The sequence below is a fragment of the Salvia hispanica genome, chromosome 1 (assembly GCF_023119035.1).
Source record: "Salvia hispanica cultivar TCC Black 2014 chromosome 1, UniMelb_Shisp_WGS_1.0, whole genome shotgun sequence".
Lineage (NCBI taxonomy): Eukaryota > Viridiplantae > Streptophyta > Magnoliopsida > Lamiales > Lamiaceae > Salvia > Salvia hispanica.
Genome location: NC_062965.1, coordinates 3,515,733 through 3,536,249, shown reverse-complemented (window position 1 = coordinate 3,536,249; position 20,517 = coordinate 3,515,733). Strand labels below are relative to the sequence as shown.

Below are 20,517 nucleotides of genomic sequence, written 5' to 3'. Positions count from 1 at the left end.
AGCTCAAAGATTAGATAAATAACCTATAGACCAGGTATTGTTCGGTTGTAATTATTCATTATGATTACCTATTTAAAATTAAGTTATGAACTCATTTTAGTGAGAGGGGATGGCTACGACTTATTATCATAAGATTATTCATCTAAGATTAAGTCGTAATATTCAATATTTTGAAGCAAACATAATACATAATTAATCCTAAGATATAATTTTTCAAATCGGACATGTCCCAAAGATATTTATTATCCAGGATTCTCAAATGACAAGATTACATTAAATTATAATCGGTATACTTAACCTGTGTAAAAAAACAATGTTTCGTCTTATTAATGGATACTCCCTGCGTTTTTTAAAAAGAGAAACTATTCCCATTTGGGACCATTCCTTAAAAATAAAAACTTTAGAATATTTCTATTTTAGGATATGGACCCTACAATCCACTAACTCTATTTTCACTATTTTTTCTTTTCCTCCATCTTACTTTACTCACTTTTCTTTTCATCTATCTTACTTTACAAATTCTTCTTACTTACTTTATTAATTGTGCATTAAAACCTGTGCCCTTTCAAATGTTTTTATTTTTTTTTAATACGGAAGGAGTATAAAAAAGGTCGTGGTTCAACTAGATAAGAAGCCAACAGTTTCTAACTTTACCCACTCTACACACATAACTAATGCATTCACGGTATTTGTACATTTATTAATGTAATATATACTCGTAACATTATAGAAATAGTTGAATCATAATTTTTTTTTACAAAAATTTTATCTTCTCTCGCACTTAATTCCCTTTTCATCTCTTATAATACTTTTTTCCTTTCTTTTATTTTAATCTCTCGCTTTAACCTTTAACACATCAATTTCATAGATCATATATCCAAAACAAATGTCACGACTACCTTAGAACAGAAGGAATATTTTTCGTACAATAATATATCAATATTTCATTATTTTTTCCCATGGGTCTGACTACACATTAATATCGTGCAAAATGGTGCAAGGAAGAAGATGAAGCATGAAAAGACAAATGTACCCCTAGAAGAAAGGGGGCAAAATTAGGTCCGAAATGCGGCAGCCTAAATAAAAGAGGGAGAAGAGCCTCTCTCTCTCAGACTGTTCGGATAGATCTCACACTCCACACAGAAACAAAAAAGGTAAAGGGAAATCAAATCCCATAAAAATCAAAAAGAAATTTTTCGTCTTTCTCAAATCTCCTCCTGCTTTCTTCCAATACTTCTGCTCTGCTGCTGTTTACTCTCACATACATACATAAACACATACATATATATATCCTTTTCTCTGATTTTGCCCTTGATTCGCTGACTCTCTCTTATATTCATACATGCATACCCCTCTTGAAAGCCGTTTACCTTTGATTGTGTTTTTGGGTTGAAAATCTTTGCTAATTGGAGCTCTCGCTGACTTGAAAAATGAGGGATTTTTATTTTTTTTTAGAGCTGTTTATTTTTTATTTGATAAGGGTTTATGATTTACCCTAATTATCATTTTTTTCTAAGGGTAGAAAGGGGGGATTGATTGGTATGGATTTTGTGTCTAGCTTTTTTGAGATACATGTATACTATATATACATATATGTATGTAATTTTCTATTGGTTTTTGAATTTCTACATAATACAATGACAAATACATATATAGCATGGGGCCAACACAATTCTTTGGTTTCTTTACTGGATTAGGATGTTACCTCAATGGATTGATCTTGATTTGAGTCCATTCCTCTTGTGAACTTTGGTTTTCTGAAAAAGGAATTTTGTCAAATGGATTTCCAGTTTATGGTGTTTGTTTCATTTTGGGGAATAATTCCTACCAAAGAGGCCTTTTTCACCACATTCCTAAATCTAGCAAGTGGCAGCAGAAAATTTGTGTTCCCTGAATATCTGGTTTCATACCCAAACTCTCCAGTTTACCATATTCTACTACCCAAAAACATGGCAGTGAGATGGCCTGTTTCCTAGCATATCACATATGATGCATGTCAAATCTTTCAAAGTTAAATGCCTGTCAGCCCATGTCAATGCAATCTGCAGATGGTTTTCTCTTTTGCCAGCTGCCATAATAACAATGTGAGCATGCAGATTCTATTGGTGGAGTCCTCAGTCCAGGCCTCGAATTGTGTTTATAGTGTGACAACACTTGAAACCTAAGAGAATCATGGCAGATAATACTGAAGTGGAGGACCGTGTGGATCTAGACGATGATAACTACAGTGAAGACGATGAAGAAGTCATGGAAGACGAAGGAGCTGGAGATGTTGGTGAAGAAGAGCCTCAGGAGGATACTGGAAGCGAGGATGGTGGGAAAGGTCAATCTGCAGGAACAGATAAAACGGATATAAGCATTGGGGATATGGAAGATAAAGATAACTCGACATCTCTTACCGAAGAGGAGAAAGAGAAACATGCTGAGCTTCTTGATCTTCCACCCCATGGCTCTGAAGTTTTTATTGGAGGACTTTCTCGAGATATTTCGGAGGAAGACTTGAGGGAACTCTGTGAACCCCTTGGTGAAATCTTTGAGGTCGGCGGATGTATAGGAAGAAAATTTTTACTTGCAAAATTGTTTGTAGCAAATAGATATCTTCATGCATTTACTGTTTCATTTCTCTTTAATACTCACAGCTTCATCATTTTGCAGATAAGGGTCATGAAGAATAGGGATACTGGTGAAAGCAAGGGCTTTGCTTTTGTAGCCTTCAGAACAAAAGATGAGGCACAAAAGGCAATTGAAGAATTAAATAACAAGGAATTCAAGGTGACTTGCACCTCTATGCCTCATAAAATATTGAGAGAATATTCATTTTGTTATTCTCTGGTCTGCATATAAAATAATTTTGTTTATTATGTCATATGTTTCTTCACTTCAGGGCAGGACTCTACGATGCTCACTTTCCGAAACTAAATACAGATTGTTCATAGGCAATGTACCAAAGGGATGGAGTGAAGATGAATTCAAAAAAGTAATTGAATCAACAGGTCCTGGTGCTGAAATCATTGAGCTAATAAAGGTATATGCGGCTAGTTAATCGTGAAAAAGTTAGCTGTCTATCAGTCAAACACATAGGTTCTCGTTTTTTGACCTTATTCACTTTATTGCTGCAGGATCCTCAGAACCCTGGTCGTAATCGTGGTTTTGCCTTTGTGGAATTTTACAACAATGCTTGTGCTGACTATTCCAGGCAAAAGATGTCTTCTGCAAGTTTCAAGCTGGATGGTAACACACCAACTGTTACATGGGCTGACCCGAAGATCACACCTGATCATTCTGCTGCTACTTCTCAGGTATAATTCAAAACTGAAATTTCCTTATGAAAATGTCCACAACCCCACATCGATATTTTAAAACTTTATCCTGGTCTCATAGTCTAGACAGTAGTTTATATAGTCTCATTCTTTGAAGAGCTGGATAACATTCTGTGGAGTAACATAAAAGCCATTATGACTTAAAAAACTACTGACCTAAGTATACCTCATCCTCATTATGCATTTGTACTTTAAGGGCACTCGCAATAAGGCACCGATTGCAAAATATTAAAATTGACACGTAACAATACAGTCTCTTGTCCTCCACTGGTCAACTGATAATTGCTCTTTCTCTGTTCTTGCTCATATGGGCTTATGAAATGCATATGTTTCTGTTCGTAGTGAGCAGGATACTCATGTTGCTATCCTTTATACATGTTGTGATGTTATTTTTAGACTTTCTTCTTTTATGTATATTTAGGTCAAGGCCCTGTATGTGAAGAACATTCCCGAAAATACAACTACTGAAGAATTAAAGGAAATCTTCCAGCAACATGGGGAAGTCACCAAAGTTGTTATGCCACCTGCTAAAGCTGGTGGGAAGAGAGACTTTGGCTTCATACATTATGCTGAAAGATCAAGTGCCCTTAAAGCTGTCAAAGAGACTGAAAAATATGAGATAAATGGTTTGTTGAAATCACTTGGTTACATTAATTTCAGACTTGATCAAATTTTGTTTGTTATGATAATGATTCACAAGAAAGCTACGCCTTTACTCTTTATTTTCAGCAACTTTTTGGACGAAGAATGATATTAGTAAACACATATGCAGGCCAGGTATTAGAAGTCGTCCTCGCAAAGCCTCAGGCTGAGAAGAAGTTTGATGCAGCTAATTCCCACAACTCTCAAGTTCCAAACTACATTCCCCATCCAGGATTTGGTGGTATACCTGTAAATCCTTACGCCTCTATAGCTACTGGATATGGCGGTGGTGGTGGGTTTCAGCAGGTAGTCATGTGCTCTTTTTGCCCAGTTTCTATCGTCTCCGATGATCACGTGTACTAAACATGCTGAAACAATTTTCTGCAGCCTATGATTTATGGAAGGGGACCAATGCCAGCAGGAATGCAGATGGTGCCAATGGTTCTACCTGATGGTCGAATCGGCTATGTTCTGTAAGTTGCCTCATCATATCTAGTGCAATTAGCATGAAGAAATCTGTGCATCACTGTGACAAACTTATGTACATTGCAGACAACAGCCCGGTGTACAGATTCCTCAGCCCGTTAGACCACGGAGAAATGATAGGGGTAATAATGGTGGCGGATCACAAGCACGGGGCGGGGGCAATGGCGGTGATGATAACAACCGTAATAGACGGTACAGGCCTTACTAGAAACAGGGAGTGAATCGAGTTATTATGTAACCTGGATTAGCTATAGATGATTATAACCCTGAGCTACTTTTTGGTTATATCCAATGAAGTTGGTGAATCAGAGCAAAATTCAATCCCTCTCTATTGTTAATTTCCATTTATTTTCGCTTTTCGAATGGGAAAGAATGCTGGTGAGTTCATGGCTTCATATAGTAGTTTGTTCTTAGCTGGACAAAATTATAGCCATAAACTAAAAAGAAATGCCATCAACAAGGCTGTGGAATTGCATAGAGACACGTAGTCTTCTCTGATTAAAAACAATTCACATGAATTTGAACAATCAACAATCACAAATGTGTGAATTGTATCAATAACTTGAGAAGATCATAAAAATATGATAAAATCAGAAGTAGCTAATTGCTATGGTTAACAATTGAGGGTTTTGGGAGATGCAAAGCTGACCTCAGGCATGAGGGAGGAGTTGGTGAAGTCTGGTCTCGAGCTCCTCCAATTGATGCTGCCATTGCGAATTGATGCGAAGCGGCTTAACCGTAGGTGCCTGCTCCTTCACTTTCGCCGTCGCCGCTGGCCGTGGCGCTGATGCATCATTAACGATTTTAACCGCTTTCTCCTTGTATTTGTTGGCTGCGGCTCTGTTGAGCGCCATCAATACATCGGAGCCACTCAGCCGCGGCTCCGCCTCACCGCCTTTTTGCTTGCTCGCCTGATTTCTGGCGGCGGCCACCAATTGACGGCGCTTTGGGGCGGAGGAGATGCCGCCGGGTAAGGGTAGCGCGCTCCACATGCTTCTATTTTTCTTCAGAGATATACACAATTAAATTTTGTATTGTTATTAACGGATTCATTTCCAGTTGGGCTCAAAGCCCAACAAATAAGCTCATTTTGGGCTGTGTCGGGTCACAATAGACTTTTCATTAATGGAATGTGTTTATAAAACTCTTCATCAAATGTATTATTAATTGAAAGTGAATAAGTACTTAGAAAAAATTATGAGGATATTAATTTTTTAGAACTGTTAATTGTGAATGGATGAAGTATATGATTATTATCGATACGAGTAGGGGTGGTAAATCGTGCGTGTTGTGTCGTTATCGTGTCGACACGATAACGACACGGCACGATAACAACAAACACGAACACGATCCGTTAAGAAAACTCCAAACACGAACATGAACACGACCCGCTACCCTCAGACACGAACATAACACGAACCACTTCGGGTCAACACGACACGTTAACAACAAATATATGACACGACACAATAAGGACACTATAATAATAATAATATTATACTCCCTCCGTCCGAGATAATTCGTCTCAGTTTTCCATTTCGGTCCGTCCCATATAATTTGTCCCACTTCACTTTTACCATTTTTGGTAGTGGACCTCATATTCCACTGACTCATTCCTACTCACATTTTATTATAAAACCAATATATAAAAGTAGGACCCACATTCCACTAACTTTTTCAACCCACTTTCCATTACAATTTTTAAAACCCGCGCCCGGTCAAAGTGACCTGAATTATCCGGGACGGAGGGAGTAATATATAAATATTATTTCTTATATTAAATTTTAAAATTTTAAAATAAATAAAAATAATAATATAATATTATTTCTTAACGTGTAACGCGAATACGACACGAAGTTTTCGTGTCATTATCGTGTCGACACGATAAGGACACCAACCAATAAGCCTTGACACGTACCCATTAATTTCGTGCGGGTTCGTGTCGTGCCAAAAATTACCAGCGCTAGATACTAGTATGCAGTTTGTTGGTATGTCGAGTTACCTAGAAAGGTAGTGTATTGCGTTTTACTATATTTTTTCTGTAATACTCCCTCCGTCCTAATAAATATGAAACATTTGGTTTCTGGCACGTGATTTTATACAATGTTGTTTGTAAGTTAATGAAGAGAGAGGAAAATGTAGAGATAGTATTGTTTCTATTTTAGAAGACGCTTCATTTTTAATGGGACGGTCCAAAATAGAAAACGTTTCATTTGTAATGGGATAGAATGGGGTACTACTTTTAAGAACTAAATAAATATATGTATGATTCTATTTGAATTGAAAAATACTACTAGTACTCCATAGGTTTAGATACGAGCAATTGAGTAGCTTCCTAGTAGGTTAGGTTGGTGTGCGACTGATGGGAATTAGACTAGTACAGTATTTAGTTAGGCACACATGATCACGCTGCTATATTTCTTAAATCCCTATCATATGATATATCAATACTCATTTTAGTCAAACTTACTAGAGAGAAAGTAGAAAGTTAGTGACTTTGATACGCTCCTATTTTTCTTAAATCCCTCTCATATGAAACACCAATAGTCTCAACGACATGGACATGTCATTTTAGTCAAACTTACTACAAAGAGAAAGTAGGAAATTAGTGGTTTTTGTTTGCATTATAGGTTGCAATTAATATGCAAGGACTAGCACAGCTGTTGTGGTTTTACTTTCTCTTCCATATAACTCTATGTTTTCAAAGTCGAACATGTAAACGAATTCACATATTTATCGGTTAAAATGATAAACCAATCAATAAAGTTTACAAATAAGTTCAAATATAAAACGATAAAATAATTTTTGCAAGAAAAAGAGTAAGCAAAATGGATAAATATTTCATGAATTAATAACAAACCAATCCAGTTTTTCCTTTTCATAATAGTTCAATATCCCAGTGGATTTTATGTCCAAACCAGACCGAGCAACGCCCCGGTTGAATCGTTCCGATCCAATTTTTAAAACACATGAATCGTATTCCTGTGAAGTATATTAATGCACAATTCCACATCTAAAATAAAAAAAAAAAGATTTTGCATGACAAGTTAATCATCAACAATCTCATGTGTATGTATGTATATATATAGCCAGAATTAACTGGCTGTGGCGGAGGCAGAGGCGGCGGCAGTGGAAACCGGAATTTCAACAGGGTACTTATGTATACAATCCAACCACGGATTATTACTTTTTAGGCATTCTTCAACAGATATTTCCCTCAAAGCCTTCCACACCGCACTATTGCACTTAAAACCCGACCCGAACGCAATCTGCCACACCCGGTCCCCCCTCGAAACCCGGCCCTTCGCCTCCGTGTACGCCAGCTCATACCACAGCGAGCTGCTCGATGTGTTCCCGAACCTATGCAGAGTCATCCTGGACGGCTCCATGTGCCACTCGCTCAGCTGGAGGTTCTTCTCGATCGCGTCGAGCACGGCCCGCCCGCCCGCGTGGATGCAGAAGTGCTCGAATGCCAGCTTGAAGTCCGGTATGTACGGCCTCACCCGGGCCCCGAGCACCTTCCTCTTCACCAGCCGAATCAGGAACATCACCTGCTCCGACAGCGGCAGCACCAGCGGTCCTAGCGTCGTGATGTTCGTCTTCAGCGCGTCCCCTGCCACCGCCATCAGCTCCCGCGCCAGCGAAACGCCAACCGTCCCCTTGTCGTCCTCCCTCTGGTAGACGCAGTTGTAGCTCTTGTCGTCCGCGCCCTTGTGCGTCCGCACTGTGTGGACGAGCTCGTACTTGGACCGGCGCCTGTCCCGGCCCTTGTTCGAGAGGAGGACCGCCGCGCCCCCCATCCGGAAGATGCAGTTGCATAAAAGCATGGACCGGTCGTTGCCGAAGTACCTGTTGGCAAATAAAACAAAAATAAATATAGTCGGGGACGGGGACGGACGCAGAAAAAGAAATTAATGAATGCCAGAAAAAGTACTTTTAGTTAAAGGAAAAATTTAACAAAATAGGCATGGGCTTGGGTCTTTGCTGACTTATGTCAGCAAATAAATATACGGTCCAGGTAAAAAGAGAACTGAAATTATTATATAAATTCAATCATTACCAGTTGAGGGTTATGTTCTCAGTGCTGACGACGACGGCGTAGGTGTCGGGGTTGGCCTGGAGGAGGTGCTTTGCGAGGTCGATGGAAATCAGCCCCGCGCTGCAGCCCATCCCGCCGAGGTTGAAGCTCTTGATATCTGTCCTCATCTTGTAATGATTAACGATCATGGAGGAGAGAGAAGGCGTGGGGTTAAACAAGCTGCAGTTCACGATCACGATCCCGATCTGGCTCGGGCTGATCCCGGTGCTGCTGAAGAGCGAATCGAGAGCACCGAACATCACGTTTTCGGCCTCGAGCCTCGCCTCGGCCATGGAGAGGTTCGGGGGATGGGAGGTGATCCCTCTCGGAAAGTAGGTCTCATCTCCCAGCCCCGACCGGTGCGAAATCTTGTTTTGGAAGTTGATCGATTCCTCCCCGAAGGCTCCGCTATCCGCGGACATTTTTAAGAATGACTCCACGGATAGCTTCCTCTCGTCCTGCGGCTTGTAGCACGCAAAGTCGACGAGGTAGATTGGGCGCGGCCGCTTGGCCCAGTAAATGCCTAGGGGCAGGGTCAGGGCGGCCGCGCCCAATAAAATGGTGGCCGTGTCAAGGAGGAGTGTCCTGCTCGTCCAGGCCTGGACGAGCAGAGGCACCACGGCCAAGAAAAGGAGCACGGTGGCCGGGTTGCGCGAGTATCCGTAGCCTAGCTTTACGTACTTGAGCTTCACCGAGTGGAGAAAGTCCGGGAGCTTGCGACGGATCTTGATGACGATGGGGGACGAGTCCTTGAAGTCGACTTCGGCTAGGAGCCGCTCCTCGTTCATGTCGATGGGTTCCATGGTAGCACGAGGTTGGTTGGTTGTTGGTGGTTAGTTGGTTTGGGGTGAGGGAGAATGAAATTAATTCAGAAAGGATGGAAGAAATGAGGAGCAATTTGGGTGTGTATATAAGTTATGATATGAATGATTGGGAGAAATGGTGTAGAGGAAGATAGTTCAACAACCAAGATGAAATAGATGGGATTTGATTACTTGTGCAAGAAAATGGGGGCTACCTATTATAGGTAACGTAGTTGATCCATGTGGGATTATATATTTGACCAAGTGGCCATGTGAGAAAAAAAAGAGTTCTCATTCATTATATAATTAATTATAGAAGGATCATAAATGAGTCAGATCTATACTATTCATGTTTAAGCGAGCTCTCGTTCATTAGCGTATTCATAATAGTCAGGCTATAAATAAGTTAGACCTATACTATCTACATAATATTGATATGAATTTTATTATGCCTATTTTTTATTTTTGAATATATATATACATATTTTCTTTTATTTTTTGCTTTTAATTTTAATATTTTCTTTCTTCTTTCTTTCTTTCTTTCTTAAATGAACTTTTTGCAGTAATTTTTCTTCATTTTTTTGTAATTTGCGCCCTGCCTTGCTCTCCCGCAACGCATGTGTCAAGGCCGCGCCTTAGGTCCCTTGAAAAAAGGGGGTGCGTTGCGAGTGCCCATTATTAATAAAGACGTTTAAATTTGATATTTTGTACTATTTCTCGGACGTTTTGATATTTTTTTTGCATGACTATTATTCCCATTTCATTCATAATTAATCGAGACGTATTGATATTTTTGTGTATATGACTATTATTCCCATTGATTCCACTCCATTTCCATATTTGGAGCCCACACACTTTGAACCACGTGTAATGGTGGTGGCATGTTATTCAATAAAATATTAATGGGAGAGTACATGTAGACCTTTGGCAAAGAGTATAGTAGTATTAAAAAGTGGGGAGACAGTTGGCTATCCTCAACCAACAAAACTAAATATATATGACCCTACTTTACCTTTTAAATACATAAATATTTGTACCATATCCATATAGAATTTAGTTTGTATAGAGTCCGTCTATTACCATATTTACATGTGATTAAAAAGTAAAAACTATGTCTAATCCGATATTGTTTGTTCACTATTATTTTGTCTATCGAACCCAACGAATATGATTTATATATGAAATGGTGAACTAGTAAAATTCATAATTTTATACTCCCCCTGTCCCATTAGAAATGCAACGTTTTCCTTTTTGAGTTGTCCCACTAAAAATGAAATATTTCCTAAAATGGAAACATCACTCTCTCTACTTTTCTCTCTCTCTTACTTTACTCTCTCTTCATTAACTCACAAAACAACACTTGCATAAAATCCCGTGCCGGAAACCAAATGTTTCATATTTATTGGGACGGAGGGAGTATATGGCTCTCATGATATATACTTCCTCTATCCCGCTTTAGCAGTCTCATTGACTTTTCTGCCCTCTTTTTGTAAAAATGATAAAAAATAGTTAAAGTCGAGAAATGGTAAAGTAAGAGAGACAATAATATAGAGAAGAGTCTTATCTACATTATTGTCTCTTTTACTTTACCATTTCTCGACTTTAACTATTTTTTATCATTTTTACAAAAAGAGGGCATAAAAGTCAATGGGACTGTTAAAGCGGGACGGAGGGAGTACTATAAGTTGGGGTTTGGTTAATTAGTTGGTAAATATTGGCGTGATTAATGCTAATTATCTTAGGTTTGATAGATGTGTGCTGCTAGCTGTTAGCTGCTGTCTAGCATCAATGGTTCCACATTTGGCATTTAAGTTGCCCAACTTCTAACATCCATCCATCAAGCTTCACTCTTTATAAGACCCATAAATCTTAGTACTAAAATATTAGTTCCCACCTTCATTGAAACACCAATTTTAGGGGTGATTTCTTGTGCGCGTTACCCAATGGTGGGCGTATCCGAAAAATATGATACTAGTAGAATAGATAATTCATCTATCTTGGAGTTATATGATTAGAATAATTTAAAATGTGTATATATTTTACTATTTATTTATCTTATCTTATCATATCAATGCAATAAATACATTGGTAAGACACTTTTTTCCTCTATCTGGTAGGTCAGAAGTTCGAGTTACATATGATAGATGGAAAACTGTTATCGATCCTCTATAAACAAAGGGAAAAAAAACCATTATTATTAGGGGTCATGATGCGTATGGTCACCAAAGTTTTTTCCCATTTTTATTTTGGAAAAATACAGCTGGAAAAATCATGAATTTTAGTCATATTTTGCAAATTTAATATTTTGCTTGAAGTCTTATTTTTTCTTTGTGCGGTGGAAGAAATTGACTTTGATGCGTCGATATCGTTCAAGAAATCATCTACTGTTGTTTCATTTATAAATTTCACAAAACTTCTTTAAGAGATAATATTAGTAATAATTTTTTCTGATTAATAAGTAATACAGCTTGTTGCGGTAATGGCTATGATTTGGGAAAGAATATTATTCAATCAATCTTTAAAATATTAATTAAATTTGATACGACGACTCTGATCAGATTGTCACGCCTCATTCTACTTATGTATATATAGCTATAAATTTCGAATTACTTAAAATAGAGTATATAAAATGCTTCAAAAGTCGACTACTTTTTAGGGAATATAGCAGCCTAACCTAAGCATTAAGTGTATATTTAGTCAAAACATCATGTGTTTAGATTCAAAGTTTCTTTAATTACTTTTACGAATATAATTGGAAATAACACTTCTCTACGTGTTGTTGTCTAAATTGGATATTTATCTATTTATGTGAGGTGAAATGGTTGAGTGAGAACAATTGTTGTTTGGTTACTCAGACGTTTACTTGTTTTAATTCAACACAAAACATGTTCGGTTTATAGAAGTGATTATAGCCAATTTAATGACAAAGTTTGATAAAAAAAATTGGTTAGTCTTATAATATTTGAAATCGGAATATTGAATTATTAAATTAAATTTTTATATTTTCATTTATATACAAGAAATGATGTCTTAGGTCATATTCTAATGCTTATAGCATCTAATCCAAAATTAAGACCAAATCTCCACCCTTATATTTTAAAATGAGTGGATGAGATTAAATCTTACGAATCTCAATAAATAGTAGACAAAATATCAACAAAAGGGTAATATTGTCGTTATGTTATCATATGATAATTTTCGTGAATGTTTTTTATATCAACATAGTGTATTACAAATATCAACAATATGACATAAGAATATCAACACTAGTACAAAAAAAATATCAACACATATTTATTGAGATTTTTACATGATTTTATTAAGATTTTTTGATGAATTTGTTGATAAAAATCTGGTTATCAACATTTACGAAAACTAAAATAAAAAATATCAAATTTCATCATCCGAACGTTGTCGGAACATATGCAATTGAGATCTCGTTGGATTCCTTATAAAATTATCTTTAATTTGATATAATTTTTGTGAAAAAATAATTTAAATCAAGAGAGTTACGTAAATTTAAAGTTTTAAGATGATTTTAATGAGAGGGAATTGACATTAATACCCTCTAATTTTATTTATTAATTTTCTTAATTAAAAATATAATCCATGTGACATTATTTCAACCACTAAATCTTCTAATTCAATGGCTAAGATTTAGTCTTAGTTTGAGATTGCTAATTAGTTAGCAATTGATCACTTACCATGATGTCTTATACTAAATCAAAATGATATTGTTTCAGGAAATTATTTCTTTTTTATTTTATTTTAATTAAATAATATTATTTTATAAATGAATAAAATAATTTTAAATATGGAGTATAATTTTGTGATTTAATATATTCGGTTTTCAAAGGTATAAGGCTTTATCAGAATTTAACCGTGATTAGTTTGGTTATTATCCTTGTAAAGACGTGGAGAAAACTCTAAAAAAGATTACTTTGACTATTGGTAAATAGAGAGAAATTCAATACCGTATTGGTCCAAACATGCTTATAATTAATTAATATAGTAATCAATAGTACTCCTACTAGATTACTAGTATATAGTGTCTAGAGTTATAGTACCAACTACCAATCATAATTCAATTCAAAATAAAAATATTACTAACGATATGTCTATGTTCAATAGAACCAAATAATTAATTACCTCCAAACTTAACAACGTAAACATCTAAATAAATGCATATAAATTACTCCTATTACGCCTTTATATGCTTCTAAATACTACTACTAAATAAAATACACTACAAAATATATTTGTGTGATTAGAGTTTTTTTGTATCTTTAATATTTACTTTCTTAGATACTAATTTTTGTTAAGATCGATTATTCAGTATTTATATGAAGTAGTGTTATAATTTAGTTTTAATTATTTTTAGGGAGGGAGTATATCTTAGGCAGTTGGCTGTCACACACCCTTCATTCATTTTTGACATGCAATGTGCATTGATGGTGAAATTTTCAAATTTAAGGCATGCATAGACATGATCACCAAATTTTTTTATATCCAATCTTATTAATAAACTCGTGACAAATTGTTTTTCAACCATTGTCATATTGCTCCTTCCCCACTCAGAAAGGAACTACACCAAAAAAAACTTTCTTGTGTTCAATGAATTATCATTTGCCATCCATCAATCATCATGATGTCGCATTATTTAGTGTTAGGAGTGGAAGACATAGTTGAAGACTTTTAGCCCAAAAATAACCCACCTTGATTGAGACGATCAAATATAGCTCCATTCGTCCCAATTTAAAAGTCTCTGTTTATCATTTTGATCCACCCACCATTTTTTTTTTATAATTACTAAGAGTATCTATCGGCAGACCGAGTGACTATTTTCCGCACTGATTTATAGGCATCTCAATGGATGGGAGAGCTGGTCCAAGGATTTAATGCTGCTCCATACCCGATCCATCCGTCATTTTAATCTGTCCCCACTTAAAAAATATCAATCTATTTTTAATATATTGATATATGCACATTTTATTAACGTAGTCCATTCATATTCTGCTAACGTTTTTTCATTTACATATTTCCACCCATTACACAATCAACAAATTACTAAAATTCGTGTCGAGTCAAACTAAGACTCCTTAAATGAAACCGGAGAGTAACATAAAAGAGTAAAGGTTTGAGTAGAGAAATGGGTAACTATGTATGCATAATTTGGTATTGGTGTTCAGGTGGCTGTGGCTTGGTCATCATTTAAATTTGATTCACCAGTCCAGACAATGTCTTTTAAACCCGACGAGAAGTTCTTGTAAAACTGCAACACGTTAACAGACGATGAAACACAACTTAATTAGGTGTGATCCGAGTCACGACAATCACAGGATAAATGAGAACAATTATTAATCTCTTAAAAAAAATGTATGATGGTGAGATGCCTTGCCTTGTGGAACTCGAGGGTGTCGCCTCCGGTTTTACGAAGCTCCACCATGTGCAATGAAGGAGCCACCTCAAATACCTCTGTAACTACAGCTAGCTGCCCCTTTCTTCCTGTCCTATCACCTTTCAATTTCATCTGCCACACCATATAAATACATTAAACACCATTAATGTGAACCTAATAGTTAATATTCACCTAATTAAAACTCTCTTTTTCCATGTTAATTGAGTCATTTTTCTATTTTGAAAAGTTCCAACATAATTGGGTCATTTCTATTTTTGGCAAAAAGTAATCTCCTCTTCATCTTTCTTACTTTATTCACAAAGAATGGAAGTAGTACCTTATAGTTTCTTTTGTTAACATTGAAACCCATAGGCTTGGCCGCTTCCTCAATTTTCGTCATTATCTCATTCGGGGGTCGTTTTGATGTAAAGCAAGTTTCCCTCTTTACTAGCCCCTGCAGAACCAACTACAACTGCTCATCTACTTAGCTAATCACACACACAGACACACAAACCATCTAATATTTATACCGTCTGCTTATTGAACAGATTCTCAAGACTGAAACCTTCGGACCGAGATATCAGCTCAAAGGCATTCATCGATACTGGCTTCTCTATCCTTTCTGTGACAAGAAGATCCTGATATAACCAATCTCAACCGAGTCAATACTCAAGTTAACAAAAAAAAATTATTTTTTTCTTCGAACTTATTCTTACTTGATTGTTACTGAAGACAGCATCAACGTCATCAAGGCTTACATCCTCATCCTGTTCAAAATGAGGTGCCTTGTAATCTACTCTGAACCACTCATGTTCTAGAATTTCAGGAATAGTCATTCGCTGCAAATGACACATATTTACTCAAAAACATTCAACTAAATGATGCACAGACCAGTGACTATCAGTATTTAAGAACTCACAGTTACTGGATTTGGATCCAGGATACGCTTGATCACGTCTTTTGCACCTGATGAAAACCATGAAGGGAGAAAGAATATTGCCCTTTGAATCTGGAAAAGAACCATTACTCACTTGAACACATTTGAAAACAACTGACTATCATAAAGCAACAGAAACTCACTTTCCTATATAAAGCCATTAGGTTGGGCTCATCAAAAGGTAGGTATCCAGCCATCAGGACGAAAAGAATAACCCCACAAGACCATACATCTGCTGAAGTGCCATCATAGCCTTTATCCGTGAGCACCTGAAGGGGAAAACATATCTCACATGCTTTAAACTGAAAATCAAACTCGACTCTTCTTAAACTATGAGACAAGCACCTCGGGTGCCACATAATTTGGTGTGCCGCAGGCTGTGTGAAGCAGTCCATCATCCTACATAAATATCACCATGAGATCTTCAGTTAGCACTTCTTCTTTAGAAACTCCCCTCAAACAGCAAACGGCCATTTAATACTTCCCATGACAGTGTCCAAAGCCACAAAATGAACATTATCTTGTAAAGAAAGTAGTTATCAACAAAATACTCAGGGATACTCTAAATGAAGGAGGGGAAAAGAAAAAAAAGGAACAGGCAAATGAGGCAAGATATCTAAAAGAGGAAGTAAAATAAGGTCACAAATGTTCCTTCAAATAGGGACTAGAGCAAAACCAAGCAACAGATTAAAAACAATCAGACACGTATATGAAAATCTACTTATAGATATTGATGCCAAAGTAGAGCAGCATTTTGTGGCACAAACAAGGTTGTCAACACAACAAAATTGAAGTTAAAACTACGACTGGGGGCCAAAATGACAAAACCAGGCAACACAAAAGACGGATTGAAGAAACATGTTCTGTTGAGGTTTAAATGGAAATAGAAATAATGTAAAGACTTCAACTATACGATAGACAGAAATATCAGGTTAGACAAACTCAAATAACATAAGATACGAAGAGCTAACCCGAACTTGTTTTGAAATTGCACTCAATCCGAAGTCTGAAACTTTAAGAGTACCATAGGAATCCCGCAAGAGATTCTCCGGCTGCAAAATTTAAAAGGAAATGCACAACGCTTTACTAAAATACATGGAAGAAACTGAACTTCTTATCAAAGCAAAATGCATATATTCATGTGATGAAGATGCATCTAACCTTGAGATCTCTATGGTATACACCTCTACTGTGGCAGTAGTCCACAGCATTAATGAGCTGTTGAAAGTATCTCCTAGCACTATTCTCGTCAAGTTTTCCATATTTAGCCTACAAAAATATGGGAATGGCATTTATAAATGCAAGCAATTCTTCAAACGGTATAATATCTCGAAATTCTAAACAGTGACAACTTACAATTTCATCAAAGAGTTCACCTCCGTCAACATATTCGAGAACAATGTAAATCTTAGTTTTACTAGCCATAACCTGTTGAAGATGCAAGTAGAATTCAATTATACATATGCTCACCAATTTAAACGAATTGAAGTAAATTACGACTGTGAAATCCCTAAATTATAGGCATGATGAAATCACTAAGGAAATAGCGCGAAAGGGGGAATTCAAAATCAAAAGCACCTCAACCAAATTGACGACATTGGGATGTTTGATGAGCTTCATCGTGGAAATTTCTCTCTTAATCTGCTCGACCATCCTGTGATGGAGGATTTGGTCGCGCTGGATGATTTTAATGGCGACTCGATCGCCGGTCTCGGTGTTGGTGGCGAACTTGACCTTGGCGAAGGAGCCTCGTCCCAGTGTCCTCCCGAGCTGATACTTACCGACGCGCGTTCTCGGCCGCGGCGTTGATGATGATGATGATGATGATGTGGATGTGCTGCTCATTTTCCGTCGACTCTGTGATTACTCGCCTTTCTCTTTGATGCAAAGGCAAATTTTGCAGGAGAGTTGCAGAAGAGATGATGACGTGGCTTCGCTATTTACCAACTGAATTCTTTTCCTATCCACTTTCATTCCTTTCCTATTCCCAATAATATATCCCCATTTCGGTTTGACTGATAAGATAAAATTTTAACTTTTTTTTAATGTTGTTCAGTTAATTAGATATTTTTATACTTATAAATACATTATTATGTTCGTAGTAAAATGGCAATACTTCTTAAAGTTACACCACACCACATATACAGTAATATTATAAATGTTACATAATAATATTTAATACGCTAGACAGTAATCTAGCATGTATTGTTGTCCGAGAAAAATTATTGTATAGTGTATAAAATATTGTTGGCCTTTTTCTATCCTTAAACATTTTTTTTATTGTCACATGTCAGCTGATTATTCGTCCACGTGTATAAATGATTGGCTAGGAATTGTGGTATGATGTTACTTTAAGAGGTAGTGACACCCTAACCTCTCCTACATTATTATAGTTGATGACTTAATTAAGAACTATTTTAAAATAAAAAATTGAGAGTTTAATGCAAAAAAAATGTACACAAAACATATAAAAAAAAAACATATGCAACACAAAATTAATCTGATTCAGTTCGTGGTTGGTGCTGTTAAATAGGAATAGTACCTTTTGTGATTTCAAGTGATAATTTTATTTTAAGATAGTTTTTAATTGAACCATACACCAATGTCATATAGTAGTAGTATTAGCTTATGAATTTTGAGCATGACTAATTCGGTCTAGTTCAATTCAATTCTGAACAATTTCAGAATAAGTTAATCTTGAACAACTAAAACTATATTAAGTGTTCAAAAATCCATCATTTTAATTTATTAGGAGAGTATTTATTTTTCTCTGATTTTATTATCTTTACTTATCTATTTAATGTTTTTTTCACCTTTTTTCTTTTCACTTTATTAAATATACTTCCTTAAATTTTATGTAAAAGAAATACTCCCTATATACATTAATTTGGTATAATAAATCTCTCTAATGAAATGATAATAAAATGATATTTTCCTACCATTGGTATTTTTCTCCTATGTACTATGACAAAGTACTACTCCCTCCCACATAATTTGACTCACTATTCTATTTTGGATCATTCCATATAATTTGACACACTTTATTTTAATCATTTTTGGTAGTGAATCTCATATTCCACTAACTCATTTCTACTCACATTTTATTATAAAACCAATACTTTAAAAATAGGATTCACATCCCACCAACTTTTTCAACTCACTTTCCATTATATTTCTTAAAATCCGTGCCAGATCAAAGTGTCCTAAATTATGTGAGACGGAGGGAGTACTCCCTCCGTCCCGCTTTAGCAGTCCCATTGACTTTTCTGCACTCATTTTGTAAAAATGATAATAAATAATTAAAGTGGATAAATAATAAAGTAAAAAAGAGAATAATATAGAGAAGAGTCTTATTTACCTTATTTTATTTTTTACTTTATTATTTCTCCACTCTAACTATTTATTATCATTTTCACAAAACGAGTGCAGAAAAGTCAATGGGACTGCTAAAGCCGGACGGAGGGAGTATTATATTATATTTTGATCTAGGAAATTCCAATTTCGGGGAACATTATTTCTGTCGTCCACGCATGTCGATTGATAATTATTATTCTTATATTATTATCCACAATTTGACGTATGCGAGTTGGATTCTTTCCATTATGGGCAAGATGCCTTTCTGATCCATGAGTTAGAATAATTGATACGTAAACCGTCTCATCCATCCATTTATATCTTTGACTTTTGTTACATTAAATTTAGAAAAATATCTTCTTTTTTACTTGGATTTTAGATAAAAAGATTTTTCAGCTATTGTAATAATTTAAACAGAAGAAATAGACATTATTATAATTTCACTCTTATAATTATAATTCACCATCACAAAACATTTTAATCGTAGAATGACTTAACTTGCCTTTGCCTATGATTCATGAGTATATGCTTCTTAACCATATTTTGCATTTGATCACAAAACTTTTCAATACCTTAATCCAAATATAACTATTTGTATAATCTCAATGGCCATCTTTCGTTATTACAAATTTACACTAACAAACCGAGTATTTTGAACATGCATATTTTGTTCTCTCTCTTTTTAGAATGTCTTATTTTTCTCTATTGAGTTGGCTAGTTCCAACTTACACGAATTAATATCTTACCAAGTATTATGGGCTCATATTGAGGTGGGTCTTTGGCCTTCATTGATTAGCCTAATTATAATCGGTCTCATCAACCAAGCCCATCCACATTGAGAAATACAATGGACTAAATAACCAAGCCCATCCACATTGAGAAATACAATGGACTAAATAAATGAAGAATAAAGTAAAAAATGAAAAAGTTGAGAGATGAAGAGAGAATAAAATAAAAAAGAATAAAGTAATCTGTTACTTTTGCTAGAAAAGGAAATTACTCCACTATAATAAAACGTACTAAAATAGCAAAATAACTCCTCTACACAGAGGGAGTTTATTAGAGTATGACTATAACATAAGTAGACCACATTCTTTAACTAATCATTATAAAACTTAATAAATAAAAGTGAAAATCATGTACTACTTCACTGATTTTTCATCCGCATTTATTAAAACCGGTGCAACCAAAGAGTAGGATGTGTAATTGCGGAAGGAGGGAGTATCTATCTACGTTTTTCATTTTTCCTTAAATCCAATCCAATGTTTATTTATAATTAAGATAAAATAACCAAAGCTAGACCAATCGATTTATTAACTAGATTACCGGAGTTGGCATTAAAACTCTAGCCGCCAAAAAGTTGGACGTGCAATCGCGGACGAAGGGAGTATTTCTCCTCGTTTTTCATTTGTACTCAAATCCAATCCAATGTTGTTTTATAAAGATGAAATAACTAAATGTAGACCAGAAAAATCATATCAATTATAGGTACTACATAA

The 20,517-nt window shown here is 35.8% G+C and overlaps 3 protein-coding genes across 5 annotated transcripts; 1 reads left to right on the top strand and 2 right to left on the bottom strand.

The window, feature by feature from the left end:
• The first annotated feature begins 1,032 nt into the window (after positions 1–1,032).
• Positions 1,033–4,769, top strand: LOC125209159 (heterogeneous nuclear ribonucleoprotein Q-like). 3 transcript variants are annotated; one of them, XM_048108783.1, is made up of 9 exons: positions 1,033–1,154; positions 2,097–2,538; positions 2,656–2,772; positions 2,885–3,025; positions 3,120–3,299; positions 3,742–3,946; positions 4,093–4,268; positions 4,350–4,435; positions 4,515–4,769. In XM_048108783.1, exons 2-9 carry the CDS (start codon positions 2,173–2,175, stop codon positions 4,654–4,656), a joined length of 1,413 nt encoding a protein of 470 aa, XP_047964740.1. In that variant the 5' UTR covers positions 1,033–1,154; positions 2,097–2,172; the 3' UTR covers positions 4,657–4,769. The 3 variants fall into 3 exon arrangements, with proteins under 3 accessions (XP_047964740.1, XP_047964727.1, XP_047964734.1); XM_048108770.1 differs by having other exon boundaries at positions 4,347–4,435; XM_048108777.1 differs by lacking the exon at positions 1,033–1,154 and having other exon boundaries at positions 1,186–2,538; positions 4,347–4,435.
• A 2,527-nt stretch (positions 4,770–7,296) lies between these two features.
• LOC125209147 (3-ketoacyl-CoA synthase 1-like) lies at positions 7,297–9,543 on the bottom strand. The gene is made up of 2 exons (XM_048108759.1): positions 8,509–9,543; positions 7,297–8,297 (listed from the first exon to the last, which is right to left on the bottom strand). The coding sequence occupies exons 1-2, from the start codon at positions 9,327–9,329 to the stop codon at positions 7,544–7,546; spliced, it is 1,575 nt and encodes a 524-aa protein (XP_047964716.1). The 5' UTR covers positions 9,330–9,543; the 3' UTR covers positions 7,297–7,543.
• Positions 9,544–14,316: 4,773 nt separating this feature from the next.
• On the bottom strand, positions 14,317–17,632 carry LOC125209179 (CBL-interacting serine/threonine-protein kinase 9). Its single transcript, XM_048108794.1, has 12 exons — positions 17,243–17,632; positions 17,021–17,092; positions 16,826–16,933; positions 16,636–16,716; positions 16,010–16,063; positions 15,808–15,933; positions 15,647–15,736; positions 15,444–15,566; positions 15,258–15,365; positions 15,065–15,181; positions 14,728–14,859; positions 14,317–14,601 (listed from the first exon to the last, which is right to left on the bottom strand). Exons 1-12 carry the CDS (start codon positions 17,507–17,509, stop codon positions 14,515–14,517), a joined length of 1,365 nt encoding a protein of 454 aa, XP_047964751.1. The 5' UTR covers positions 17,510–17,632; the 3' UTR covers positions 14,317–14,514.
• Positions 17,633–20,517: the final 2,885 nt, after the last annotated feature.